General features: G+C 42.9%; 1 protein-coding gene across 4 annotated transcripts in view; it reads left to right on the forward strand.

Annotated features, from left to right (window-relative positions):
* INSR (insulin receptor) overlaps positions 1–14,868 on the forward strand; it is a 328,183-nt gene that overhangs the window by 172,401 nt on the left and 140,914 nt on the right. For all 4 annotated transcript variants that reach the window (XM_033956911.1, XM_033956913.1, XM_033956912.1 and 1 more), the window contains exon 3: positions 11,213–11,534. In XM_033956911.1, coding sequence (XP_033812802.1) covers positions 11,213–11,534 — 322 coding nt within the window. The remainder of the gene's footprint in view (positions 1–11,212; positions 11,535–14,868) is intronic.

Genomic DNA, 14,868 nt, shown 5'->3' on the forward strand with positions numbered 1-14,868 from the left:
CTCCGCTCTCCATCTGCAAGTTCCCTAGTTGGATGGTAGACCACTCCATTCTACCGCCTATATACACAAATAGGTTGTTAACTTGCTTTATAACCCCCAATGATGGAGATTTAGTCACCTTGTATGGATATCAAGTCCTGATGTTTTGCAGGTCTAAAGATATTCCTCATATGTATCTTGAATCTCTCCTTTTTGAGCAGGGTCAGCCCTAGTTCTCTGCCTTCCACCCTATAAAATATCTCTTCTCATTTAATGCTTGTGGTTTCCCCAAAATAGTGATTTCTCACTAGTGAGGTTTTGTGAATATAAAAAGGTGCTGAAAAGTTCTCTGCCCAACCAAGAAGAGAATGACATGGATATGGGTCAGTTGGTGATCTGAAACAATGTCAAAATCATAGAATTTTGTTGCTGCAGATTGGCACTTAGCAAAATAAGATAACACTCTTTTCAGCTACAGGGACAAAATAACGCTCAGAATTTAGGAAGTTGGATGGTTGGGCTGAGAACTTTTCAGCACACTCTTATCCACCATGAATGTATATAAGAAAAACTTGCATGACTCAGATCCAGAATGTTAAATATATCTAATGCTTATTACAAGTGTTCTCAGTACTCCCATAGTTGTGGAGTCTGTTTGACAGGTTAGGAAACTCCGATTTATACCCAGTTGAAGCCTATGCTTATTTTTATTTCTGTGGTGGCAGTTTACAGCTATTGAACTGGTCCCTCTCACCCAGCAGCAACGCAGACTATCCAAACTTGGATTATTTCTTCTCTTGCACGTTTCTGCTGCCAAGCAGTTACAAAAGGAAGGGATTATGTTGCGGTCTCCTAATTAGTGCTTGGCTGTCAGAACTGCCTTCAGTAGCTACATGGCTTTATGCTGTGTTCCTGTAGAGAAAGTGTGTTTGCTGTGCCTATTAAACTCTTTTGAGTAATGTGAGATGGAATCTGTTAACCACAACAGGGCTAATTTACTCCCTGAGGGACAGCAGTTAGGGCGGGATAAAAAGAGAGCATTGATTAGTGGAAGAGGAGAGGAAAATAGTGTTTTTCTAAACAGTTTGGGCATGTGGGATGGGAGAGAAATTGGGAGTCTTCCCCCCCCCCAGTTCAAACATAGGAACATAGTAAATAACGGCAGATAAAGACCAGTCAGCCCAACAGTTAACATTCATTATAAATTCATGCTTAAATTGAATTATCTTTTTTCTTTGATATTTCTGGGTGCTAGACTGTAGAAGTCCACCTGAAACTACTATAGTTCCAGGAACCCCCGTGAATCTTGAAAAACTGCGAATACAGTTTTTCATGGAGGAGACTGAAGAGGGCAGCCGGAGCGTCGGCGAGTACAGGAAATCATTCGAGGTATGCTCCGACCGCCTCTTCCTGCACTAAGTCGGGCCTTATCCAATTGGGAGCTACGTGTCAAAGCAGCTCTCCTTGTCAGCGGTTCGCGATTGGACAATACTGCGAACGACCAGGACCGTGAACTGCCGACCGCGAACGACCGGGGGAACACTGTAGTTACTGTCGAAGCTCGATACCTTGGATTCCAACTACTGTTCACTCCAGCCTATTCAAACCATCACATCATTTGCGGGATACAGACTGTAAAAGTTCACCCAGCACTGAATTGCCATTTCTGTTACATCCACTCCGGAGTCAGTATGATAGTGTCCCATCTGAACTAGAGAGTTGCGCGGGGACAGAAATCCCGCCCATCCCTGCCAGGATCCTCTCCGTTCCCACCCATCCCCGCAAGGAATTACCTCCATCCCCGCCTGTCCCCATAAAAAGCAGCAATTACTTCTGACAGGATCATCAATTCCACAGTATCTTTTGTGTTTGCGCTGCTGTTTTCCTTGTGGAATCTCTTTGGTGGAACCCTTTTTTTGTTTTCTGTTCAGGTAATTAACTTATAACCCCCCCTTTTTTACTAAGGCTGACATGTCCATTATATTATATGGATGAACCCTGCTTCCAAAGCCTTCCATCCCCGTGGGAGTCCCGTTGGCTAGAGGAGGGGTCCCCATGGGAGTCCCGTGGGTTAGGGGGGATTCCCGTGATCCCTGTGGGACCCACATGATTCCCGCGATCCCTGTTCCTGTGTAGACCTCTAATCTGAACCTGTGATTTTAGTGAATTTTTATAACAAAATACAACTAAGGAGAACTATATAAAACAGAAAATATAAATAAAACATAGGGCTCCTTTTACGAAGCCGCGTTAGTGGCTTTAGCCCACACACCTTTTTAGCACGCGCTAACCCCCGTGCTAGCCGAAAAACTACTGCTTGCTCAAGAGGATGCTAGCTTGATAAAATCTTTGGTCTAGCTTGGTCTGGCAGCTGCATATAATATTTAAACTGTTTTAATTGTAACTCAGAAAAGCAGTATATCAAATCTATTGCTGCCCGATTTGCCAATTTGAATCGATTCGAATCAATTCATTAAAAAAAACAACAAAAAACTGGGTTCGCCGATTCGGTGATCAACCCTCCTCCCTGTACCTTCTGGTCTCCTAAAGCAGGAGCAGCAGCGCTGCCTCTTGCTGACTGTTCACTGCCGCTGCTGCTCCTGCTTTAGGGGGGGAGGATCAGTTGGGAAGTGCTTCATAGGTGCTCTTTCTAGCATTCTTCGGCTTCCCCCTGGCCTCCCGATCTCACCTTCAGCTAATTACGGCAGCCTGTAGGGGATCACCGCTGCTGTAGCGATCCTAGCAGGCTGCCATCGGCCTCCGCAGCATGTTCCCTCTGCCACGATCCCACCCCTGATGTCAGAGGAAGGGTGGGACCACAGCAGAGGAAATGTGCTGCGGACAAATTGATGTCAGCGGAAATGTGCTGTGGAGGTCGATGGCAGCCTGCTAGGATTGCTACAGCACTGGTGATCCTCTGCAGACTGCCATAATTAGCTGAAGGTGAGACTGGGGGGAAGCCGGAGGATGCTAGAAAGAAGGGGGAAATATGCAGGCCTTTTGGGGGGGCCCTGGTGTAAAAATACACAGAGGGCGAGAAGGGGAGGTCCAAAGAGACATGCATATGCTGAATTGAGGGGAGTGGGGAAGAAATAATGGGTCTAAAAACAGAGGAGAGGAAGAGAGATGGTGGACAATGGGATTTAGGGAGGGAAGGAACAGAAAGGTAGAGAAGTTGGACACAAGGGATGGTGTAGAGGGGGGATTGAGATACTGGATAGGAGGGTAGTTGGGAAGAGAAAGGGAGAGATGGTGGACCCTGGGTTGGTGGGGAAGGAGGGAGAGATGCTGGATGAAAGGGTAGTTGAGAAAAGGAGAGATGGTGGATTTGGGGATGGCGGGGTCCATTGCTGCAGCTGCGGGGATGAAGACTAAAAAAGGAATGATGCCAGACTTCCGGGGGAGGAAAGGGAAAGGAAATGGAAAGAGAGGACAGAGATGCAAGATAGATGGTTAGCATGGAGAAAAGAAAATGACAAATGGGCAGGAGACCCTGGCAAGTGAGTTATCAGAAGATGTTTGTCCCAGAGCCTGGGACCAACATGATTTGAATAAATGACCAGACAACAAAAGGAAGAAAAATTAATTATTTTCTGTTTTGTGATACCAATGTGTCAGATTTGAAATGTGTATCCTGCCAGAGCTGGTGTTAGACCGTGAACGTGAGCTAAGATTTAGCAAAGAGAGGAAAAGTCTTTTTTGTTTGTTTATTTTGTTTATACCATAGCGCAAGTGTGGGTAGGAGAGGGCAAATGGGGTGGGGTGGGTGAAGAGGCTTTAAAATAAACCCACCAGGATATTTGAAAAAAACACCCACTTGGGCAGGAAAATCGAATCAAAATTGACTCAGTAGGCTGAATCAAATCAAATCAAATTTTTTTCCTGAATTGGGCAGCACTAATCAAATCCTGTCCCCTTCCTCCCTGCCCCTTCCCCACCCCCACCCCACTTCCCTGTAGCCAGGACCAGATTCTGGTAGGCATAGCAGGAACCTCAGCTTACCAGTCTTCAGCCTTTTCTAATGATTGTCGGACACTTTGAGCTAAGGCACCATTAATTGGCTTGCTTTAGAGCAGGTGTAGGGAACTCCGGTCCTCGAGAGCCGTATTCCAGTCAGGTTTTCCCCAATGAAATATGCTTGAGATCTATTTGCATGCACTGCTTTCAATGAAAATTCATTGGGGAAATCCTGAAAACCCGACTGGAATATGGCTCTTGAGGTCCGGAGTTCCCTACCCCTGCTTTAGAGCTATATGGCTAGAGTTTGGGGGAAACCAGAAAACAACTCATTATTGGGCTAATTAAATTAACAAACCGTAATACCTTTTGTGGTTTCATATTATTTCTCATTGGTTTTCTTTAGCGTGGAATGTCTATACTACAAGAATTTGTTTTCCTTTCATCCAAGATGTTAAACTGTGTCTTCCCTCTCCTGTGAAAATTATAACAGGCCGCTGTTAAACTTGCTCCTGTATGGCAAATATTGCATGAACATTTCTGAAGTAGTGTTTCAATAGGAACTCTCTTCTGAAATGATGAAAGCGGTTTTATTCTTGTTAACTGAAATCCCTTTAGACTAGGCAAGATACAATGTTTTAGTAATTGTACTGGACTAATATTTTGGAGAGAAGAGGAAGAGTGACAATTTCCTTTTGTTTCTTTTTGATCAATGGACAGAACTAGAGAATTTCATGGGTAAAAAATTTGTACCCGTCTCCATCCCGTCCCCGCGAGCTTGGTCCTTATTCCCGCCCTGTCCCCAAAAATCATCTAATCCTATCTGCACAAGCCTTGAATAGTTTTATACTGAACTTATTTTATTAAAGTATAAAAAGAAACAATATTCTGTATACAGTGGTGCCTCGCATAACGGACGCCTCGCACAGCGAACGCTGCGCACAACGAACTTCTTGTCTTGATTCGTACAACGGACTTCGTTTCACACAACGAAGTCGCCCGAGCTGCATCGTTCAGTGGCGCTACATATTTTAAACCTCCCCCCGCCGCCACCGCATATTTTTAAACCTCCCCCCGCCGCCACCGCATATTTTTAAACCTCCCCCCGCCGCCACCGCATATTTTTAAACCTCCCCCCCGCCGCCTGGGCCTGCGCTGATCTCTGAATGGCTGCAGTCAGCTCTCGCGGGACTCACAAGAACTAACTGCAGCCAGCTCTCGCGGGACTCACAAGAACTAACTGCAGCCAGCTCTCGCGAGACTCACAAGAACTAACTGCAGCCATTCGGAGATCGGCATGGGCCCACCCAGGCGTGCAGAGGAATTGCTCCTGATCTCTGCGCTTCTGGCCTGTACGCCACTGGCTGGGAAAGATGGGAGGAATTAAAAAAGGTACTGGGGAGTATGTGGGGGGTGATTATAATACACAGCAAGGATCAACAAAACCCCTGTCTCCCCTCCCCTTCACATATATCCCCTCTATATCATGCTAACAGCTCTAACAAGATAAATTTATCTTTTTTTATGTCATCTTAGCATATTTTATGCTACAGAACGAATTATTTTTTTTTACATGTATTGTTATGGGAAAACGCGTTTCACATAACGAACTTTTCGCATAACAAACTTGCTCCTGGAACGAATTAAGTTCGTTGTGTGAGGCACCACTGTAATTGTCATTTTATAAATTCAGCTGGCAGGGCTTTGTTTATAAATGTTTATCCACTTGACTAATATACTACTTTATCCTAAAACAAAAAAGAAAAGAAATAGAAATTTTTTTTTCTACCTTTGTCGTCTGGTTTCTGCTTTCCTCATCTTCTCGTCATTCTATTCCTTCCATCCACTGTCTGCCTTCTCTCTGCCTCTTCCATATGGCATCTGCTCTGTTACTATGCCTGTTACTGTGCCTCTCCCTTCCATCTCTCCCTCTACCCCAACCCCCATTGGTCTGGCACCCATCTCCTTCAGAGTCTTCTCTCCTCTCTCCTAACCACTAACATGCAGCGTAAGCTCCTCCCTCCCCTCCCCCTCTCTCTCTACTTCCTTCCAGCATGTTCCCCTCTCTCTCCCCTACTCATTGCAGCTTCTGCTCCTCCCTCCCCCTCTCTCCCTCCCTCCCCTTCCTTCCTTCCCTTCTCCTTTCCTACCCATTTCCATGCAGCGTGTTTCCCTCTCTCTCTCTCCAACCCATTTCCATGCAGCGTGTTCCCTTCTATCTCTCCTACTCATTCCCATGCAGCATGTTCCCCTCTCTCTCCTCCTACCCATTTCCATGCAGTGTCTATTCCTCTGTCCCCTCCCCCCTCTCTCCACCTTCCCTTCAGCGTCCTTCATAGTCCAGCAGCCCCCTCCATCCCGATCGCCGCCATCTGGGCATCTCCCTTCCTCTCTCCCTTCATGGTGATTTTCATTTTTCTTCTCTCCCAGCAGCACAAGCCTTTCAAAAAGTCTTGCGTGGCTGCTTGAATCTTCTCCTCTGATGCAACCAGAAACAGGTAGAAGATTCAAGCAGCCAAGTACCAATTCACATGTTCCACTAAAACTAAATCTAAAATTGCCTCACCACTTGTCGGTTCAGAACCAGCTGCTTCATAAAGCAGTCCTTGATTTCATCAAAGAATTTTATCTCCCTAGCATGTTCTGATGATACATTTAACCAGTCAATATCAGGGTAGTTGAAATCGCCCATTATTCCTGTGTTACCCAGTTTGTTAGCCTCCTTAATTTCTGATAACATTTCAGCATCTGTCCGTTCATCCTTATCAAGCGGACAGTAGTACACTCCTATCACTGTCCTTTTCCCCCTTACATATGGAATTTCTACCCACAGGGATTCTAAGGTGTGTTTTTGCTCTGGTATAATTTTCAGTCCTTTCAGTTCAAGGCCCTCCTTAACATATAACACTATGATTCACTCCACTGATTCAATCCACCCTATCAATACGATATAACTTGTACCATGATATGACAGTGTTCCATTGGTTATCTTCCTTTCACCAGGTTTCAGTTATACCTATTATAGCTATCTTTTCATTTAGTGCAATATATTCTAACTCTCTCAGCTTGTTTCTTAGGCTTCTGGCATTTGCATAAAGACATTTCAAACAGTGTTTGTCATATCTATTTACAATTTGCTCAGCAGTTGGTATGGATATTTTGCAATCTTTAAAATAAGCCTGCTTTGAATTTAAGGAAACCTGGTCTACTGCAGCCTGTATTGCAATCTCACTATTAGGATGCTCTGTATTTCCTTTTATGTTGATACTAGTATTTTAGCCCGTTAACATTAACGGGTGCTAGAAGTCTGTCCGGCTCCCTTAGTCCCTTGCCCCTCCTTCCCTTCCCGACAAACCTGCCGACTCTAGTAGCGTCTGCAGCACTCTACACACGCTGCTTCGTGGCCTTCTACTGTCCTGATTTACTCTGGCACGTCCCTGATGACATCATCAGAGACGCGGCAGAGCAAATCAGGGCTGTAGAAGGCCCCGAAGCAGCGTGTGTAGAGTGCTGCAGACAGGTTTGGAGTCTGGACTGCGGGAAGGGAAGGGGGGGCCGGTCAGACATCGGGAAGGGATGGGAGGGTCAGACCGCAAAAAACTTACTGTTTTTTTGCCGCGAGAGAGCAGGGAGTTCAACGCTGGCGGCCAGTCCTCCTCGAGTGTAGTTAGGTGCTATAAGGCTGGGGATTCACGCATGCGCACTCCTGCTGCCACAGACTTACATCTTATGGATCAGGGAAAACGGAACACGCAGGTAGGAGTGCGCATGCGCGGCTAGGGTTTTATTATATAGGATCTTTTAAAGATATCTTGCCCTGAACCATGCTCTTTTGAGTGACTGTCGACATTCCCCCAGTTTCTAGTTTAAAAGCTGCTCTATCTCCTTTTTAAATGTTGATGCTAGCAGCCTGGTTCCACCCTGGATAAGATAGAACCTATCTTTATGGAATAGGTTCCCCCTTCCCCAATATGTTGCTCAGTTCCTAACAAATCTAAAACCCTCCTCCCTGCACCATCGCCTCATACACGCATTGAGACTCCAAAGCCCTGCCTGTCTTTTGGAACCTGCGCATGGAACAGGGAGCAAGTTTCAAGTTGGCGTGCATAGTCAAGTTTATTTAAATTTTGATATACTGCCCATCAACAGTCTGAGCGATTTACAATTAAAAACATTAAGGGAAAACCTAAAAATTAAATTGAGGACATGCAAAAGGGATGAGGGGGAAGAAATACAATATAATTTGGAAAGAGAAGAGAGCAGAGGGAAACACAAAGGTTCTGGATTTTAACTTCCTACCTAAGAGCCTAAATTTGGCTTCCAGAACTTTGCAACCACATTTCCCTATGTCTTTGGTACCCACATGTACCAAGACAGCAGGCTCCTCTCCATCACTGTCTAAAATCTTATCTAAGTGACAAGTGAGATCTGCCACTTTTGCACAAGGCAGGTAAGTAATCAAGTGATCCTCGTGTCCACCAGCCACCCAGCTATCTACATGCCTAATGATCGAATCTCCCACTGAGAAGAGCAATTCTATAATTGGGTGCATGCAGTTACATGTGCCACACCAAAATACATTGTGGAGTAGATTCAAGAAAGCGTGCCAAAAAATTAGGTGCAAAAAATATGGTCTCTAAGCACCAATTCTATAATGGCATTTGCATGCAAAATTGGCCTTATAGAATGGCGTAAGTTGACATGTGCATGCTTCACTTTATGCTCAATAAGTAATGCGTGCAGCAATCCTTTGTACTGTTATATTGTCACTCGTGTTCTCCAGAAACAGTACTTCACAGCATGTTTACTTATAGCTTTTGACTTATTCATTGGTCTTCAGAAGTGCCAGTATTAGCCAATTGGTTTGAGTGGCCAAATACTATGTGGCACTAGCCTCCTCATCAGACCGTTGTGTTTTATATAAAGTGCTTTAGTGCTTCAATACTTCAGTAAATAAATAATGAATCTTTCAACTTATCTTTTTTTCTCTTTCTGAGTTTTCCCTTTGTCAGTAATTATCGGGAAGGGACCTGTCACTCCGACATGTTTTGCCCAAAGGCTGTATCAAGAAAAAAATCCCCCCTTCTACTTTAGCTCCACCCCATCCCAATCATTGGCAATTTTGTGTCTTTATGCTCAAGCACTTAACACCATGTCAAAGGCTGGCATAAATGTTCATGCCTAAAGTTGGTAGCTGTGCATATAAGTGATAGTATTCTGTAACTTATATGCACAACTGCAAGATGCCTCTGACCTGCCCATGTGCATGCTCCCTTCGTACTCGCATGCTGTAGCATTTAGGTGCTTTTTTATAGAATGGTGCTTAAGTGCAGTTTTCTGCATAACTACAAATTAGTGCCAATTGGCACCAATTAACCCCACTTAAGGCCAATTGGCACCTAATTTAACAATTAAGTTGTGTGCAGCTGGCTGTATTCTATAAATTGCCCGTACAAATTTGCACACTAGTTGGAAATTTGGGCACACTCCACTCTATAGAATGAGGGGGCAAGTACATAATTAATTGCAAGTGGGCAAACACACGAGAAGGGCATAGATGTCGCCAACTTATGTGCACAACTTGCAGTATAGTTATGTGCAATGCAAGGCTCACTTAGCTATGCCTACTTAATGCCTGCCTTTGACCTGGCATCAATGGTTGTGCTTTCATTAGGTACATTAGTTGCATTTTGGCACACAGATGCTGTTTTAGAGTAGGCACTCTCCATGCTGCATTGGGATGTCTAAAAGGGGGCACCCTGTTATAGAACTACCACCATAATGTGTTTCCATTCAACTTGCTTTAGTCCAGTTGCTGCATGAAGTAATTGATTGGGAGCTATGTCCCAAACCTGAAATTGGAGGCCCTGAATCAAGCCACTGGGTATTAATGTTGCATAATGATCAACTTCCCCCTTCCTTTCAGTAGCTTTGAGGGCTGCCTTTGTAGCACCCACATTCCCAGCCTTCAAAGGGAATGGAAAACCTGATTTTTTTCATGAAATCCTCTAACCCGGGGGTGTCAAAAATCCCTCCTCGAGGGCCGCAATCCAGTCTGGTTTTCAGGATTTCCCCAATGAATATGCCTGAGATCTATCTGCATGCACGGCTTTCATTGTATGCTAATAGATCTCAGGCATATTCATTGGGGAAATCCTGAAAACCCGACTAGATTGTGGCCCTCGAGGAGGGACTTTGACACCTCTGCTCTAACCTAAGCCAGCAGCTCGGTGCGATTTAGATAGGATTTTAACATGGCACATTGAACTCTGCTTCAACAGTTACATTTTGAGGCCCCATGCAAAACATAAAAAGCCGCTAGACCAGAGGGGATCCACTTTAGAAGATGGGAGCAGCTGTATATGGGCCACCTCCTTACGTGGTCCCCTGCACTGCAGTTGCTGCTTGAGTGAAATTAAATCACTGGTGGTATGCTTTCATCAGTTAATGTGCTGTTTAGAACAATTAGAATATGTAAATAGATGAAAACATTCTAGGGGTGGTCATTGTGACAGATCCTGGTTCCCAGACAGCTGGAAATGTGGAGCAGGAGGAAACTGCTAGACATGTACAAACAAAAAACCCCAGCAGGATCCAATGGCTTCTTTCAAAAACTGGGTGGCAGCACATCCCTGGAATATTAATGAACAGTTTTGTGGACATATATTTTTATCTTATTCTCTTTTATAATTGTGTACATCACTTTGTAAATCGATTCAGCGATTCATCAAATATTAATAAACCTTGAACCTTTATTGGAAGCTTCTATACAGCTACGGATGACTGGGGGGAGTAGATTCAGAGCGGTTTTCAAAGACATCTGTAATGGATTTTAAATACAGATTCATATGGATTCCACTGTGATTGCTGTTGGCCTCCTAGCTGATTGGCTAGGGCAGGGGTAGGCAATTCCAGTCCTCGAGAGCCGGAGCCAGCTCAGGTTTTCAGGATTTCCACAATAAATATGCATGAGATAGATTTGCATCTCAAGGAGGCAGTGCATGCAAATCCATCTCATATATATTCATTGTAGATATCCTGAAAACCTGACCTGGCTCCGGTTCTCGAGGACCGGAATTGCCTACCCCTGGACTAGGGTATCATGTTTGCATTTGCATTATTACACTAATATGTATATGTATGCTATGTTTACACAAGATATTGAGGTGGCCAGACATAATCTAGGAATTCGGTCTTAATTGAGGTTCTGATAGGAAGATCTTGAATTGTTTGGTATTTTCCTGTTGACCATCACTTCTGTCTCTCTCCTCCACAGTTTGTCCTGATTTTTGTAAGTGGCGTGGTTGCACTAAGGATGGCCAGTGCTGTAACAGTGAGTGCCTGGGGAACTGTTTGGAGCCCAATAACCCAGCAAAATGTGTGGCCTGTCGAAACTATCAACATGATGGCGTCTGCCTGGAAATGTGCCCACCCTATCTCTACAAGTTTGGGGGATGGCGGTGTGTGACATTCAGCTTCTGCCAGGACCTTCACAACAAGTGTAAAAATTCAAGAGAGAGCGGCTGCCACCTATATGTCATCCACAATCAGGAGTGCATTCCCGAGTGTCCCTCTGGGTACACTATGAATTCTAGCAAGTAAGTGGTAGAAGATGTGTTTGTGTGTGTGTCCTAATTTTCCCAGAATGCCCATCATCACTCTTCTCACCACTTCAGCCATGTCTATAGCCGTCAGCGGTCTTAATGCTGTTTCATATAAATGTTTCCTATCATAGCCATGGAGTCTGTAAAATATCAATTCTTATTAACTCAGCAGGTTGAGAGGCGTGTTGGTGTGTACATGGGCACTGCCTGCTATATTTTGTAGGTCAGAATTTGCTAAACCTGTCCTGAGTACCCCCAACCACCAGTCAGCTTATTTATTTAAAAAATTTATATTCCACTTATACCTATACAGATTACACTATAACATACATAATGCAATAAAAAACACAACATACAATAACAGAACATTAATAAAATCACAGCCATTTAAAATGCTTGCACAAATAAATGTGTTTTCAATAATTTTCTTAAAACTACTCCTGGACACCAACATTGGTAATATTTCTGGAAGTTTTTCCCATCATAAAAATGCTGTACATGAAAATGAACCTAATATCATATTCTGGTAGTAAAGCCCATGATACTCTGTCATTGTCAAACTACTTTAGTACCATTGGGGCATCATGATACAGCAACTGATGAACCAAGAACAATATTTTAAATTCAATACAGAACTTGACAGGCAAGCAATGCAATTATTCAGCAAATATACTAAATCAAATTGTCGATTGGACAATTGTCCACCCAATGTCCTGAAGAACGCCTCTTTTGCTTTTAAAATCGACCTTTTTAAATGGATCACTTTTTCTTTGAAAGAGGGTTTGTTCTAAAAGGAGATAGGTCATGTTTTAGTTACACCTGTTATAAAAAAAAACTGTAAAGAATCTATTATTAGTTATTCTAATTATAGACCTGTGGTCAGTATTTCATTATTTATGAAGTTTTTGGAAGGACTAGTTAATTTAGAATTGGTAAAATATCTGGAAAAATTTGCTATCCTTCAAGTTTTCCAATCTGGATTCCGTTCAGGATTTAGTACTGAAACTGTAATTGCCTCATTGATGGACCATCTTCATGGTATGTTGTGTGTGGGAACCAGTGCAATAATTATCCAGCTGTACTAAAGTAGTACATTCGATCTGGTTGATCATGAGATCTTATTGGGCTGCTTAGACTCAGTTGGAATTTAGGGAAATGTGAGAAAATGGTTCCAGGGTTTTTTGATAAATAGAACCTCTCAAGTATATAGTGCAGGTAAATATTTTTTTCCTGGAGCAATCTATGTGGAGTACCATAAGGCTCCCCATTATCACCAACATTGTTTAACATTTATTTAGTTGCTCTGGGTAATTTATTACAGAGCATGAAAGATAAATTTTACATCTACGCTGATGATATTACCATTCTTATCCCAATGACATCACTTAAGGTAGATAAAAAACATCAAATCTCACTAATTTTGGCACAAATAGAGAAATGGACCACTAAGTTTAAACTTAAACTTAATCCTGAAAAAACTAAGTTCTTCTTGGCTAGTCCTAATGACAAAATCAATGAAACTGTACTTCATCTTAATGGCCATAATTTCCCGATAGCTACCACTATCAAAATATTGGGTGTTACATTAGATCGTCATTTAACCTTAGATGATCATACAGATTTAATGATTAAAAAATGTTTTCCTGTGCTTTGGAAACTTTGCACCATTAAAAAAATACTTTGATTTAGCGTTGTTTCGGTTATTGGTTCAGTCCTCAATCCTGTCCATCCTGGACTACTGTAATATAATCTATTTGAAAAGAATAATACAAAATTCAGCAGTTTGCTTGATCTGTGATCTAAAATAATATGACCATGTTAGCCCTTATATAGACAACTTCACTGGCTGCCATTTGAGGCAAGAGTTCTGTTCAAATTCAGTTGTATTTGTTTTAAAGTATTATTTGGTTTAGCCCCAGTTTATCTTCCACAGAATAGATCTGTAAGAGTTTGAGTCAATACCAAATGATCTTCCCTAACAAACTCAAAGCCACTTTTTTTCTGATCACAAAGATTGCAGGGGGCAGTAAGCTGAAGCTGAACAAATACTTAAAAAGCTTCCTTCTGTGATGCCTTAAGAAAATAAATAGAAAATTGCTCTCCCTCTACTAATAGAAAAAAATAGTGGTTATTGGGAACTCACTGCCTCAGAGAGCTTACCACAGTAATACTGAGGAGTAGTATGGTTTTATATATATATATTTTTAATTATGCACTGTTTGTTAGGTTTTCACATTTTATTTTTTAAATAACTATTAATTATATCTTTTAGATGTATGTGCAATAGCTTTATGAAAGCACAGCCCCTGACGAAATTAGTGAAACGGTTGGGCAGCCGTCGGGCGAGTATTGGAAGTGCTTTCTTGTTTGGGCACTTTATGCATAAGAACATAAGCAATGCCTCCACTGGGTCAGACCCGAGGTCCAAAGTGCCCAGCAGTCCGCTCACGCGGCGGCCCAACAGGTCCAGGACCTGTGCAGTAGCTCCCTATATATACCCCTCTATCCCTTTTTCCAGCAGGAAATTGTCCAATCCTTTCTTGAACTCCAGTACCGTACTCTGTCCTATTATGTCCTCTGGAAGCGCATTCCAGGTGTCCACCACACGCTGGGTAAAGAAAAGCTTCCTAGCATTCGTTTTGAATCTGTCTCCTTCCAACTTATCCGAATGCCCTCTTGTTCTTTTATGTTTTGAAAGTTTGAAAAATCTGTCCCTCTCCACTCTCTCTATGCCCTTCATGATCTTGTAGGTCTCTATCATATCTCCTCTGAGTCTCTGCTTTTCCAGGGAGAAGAGCCCCAATCTCTCCAATCTTTCAGTGTATGAAAGGTTTTCCATGCCCTTAATCATTCGTGTCGCTCTCCTCTGGACCCTCTCAAGTATTGCCATATCCTTCTTAAGGTACGGTGACCAATACTGAACACAGTACTCCAGGTGCGGGCGCACCATTGCCCGATACAACGGCAGAATGACTTCTCTCGTTCTGGTCGTAATACCCTTCTTAATAATACCCAACATTCTGTTTGCCTTCATCGCGGCTGCTGCACATTGTGCTGTTGACTTCATTGTTGTGTCCACCAGTACACCCAGATCTCTTTCAAGGTTACTTCCCTCTAATACTAATCCCCCCATTTGGTAGCTGAACATCGGGTTCTTTCTCCCTATATGCATGACCTTGCATTTCCCTACATTGAAGTCCATACACTCTAAGCACTTTACAAATATTTTTGCACAAGCACTAGTGATCTTATCTATGACTATTAAAAAATTTTTTTCCCTGTATATATAATGAATTTGAATAAAGTTATGCGTTGGGAAAAATAAGGT

This window comes from Geotrypetes seraphini, chromosome 8 (assembly GCF_902459505.1).
Source record: "Geotrypetes seraphini chromosome 8, aGeoSer1.1, whole genome shotgun sequence".
In the NCBI taxonomy this organism is placed as follows: domain Eukaryota; kingdom Metazoa; phylum Chordata; class Amphibia; order Gymnophiona; family Dermophiidae; genus Geotrypetes; species Geotrypetes seraphini.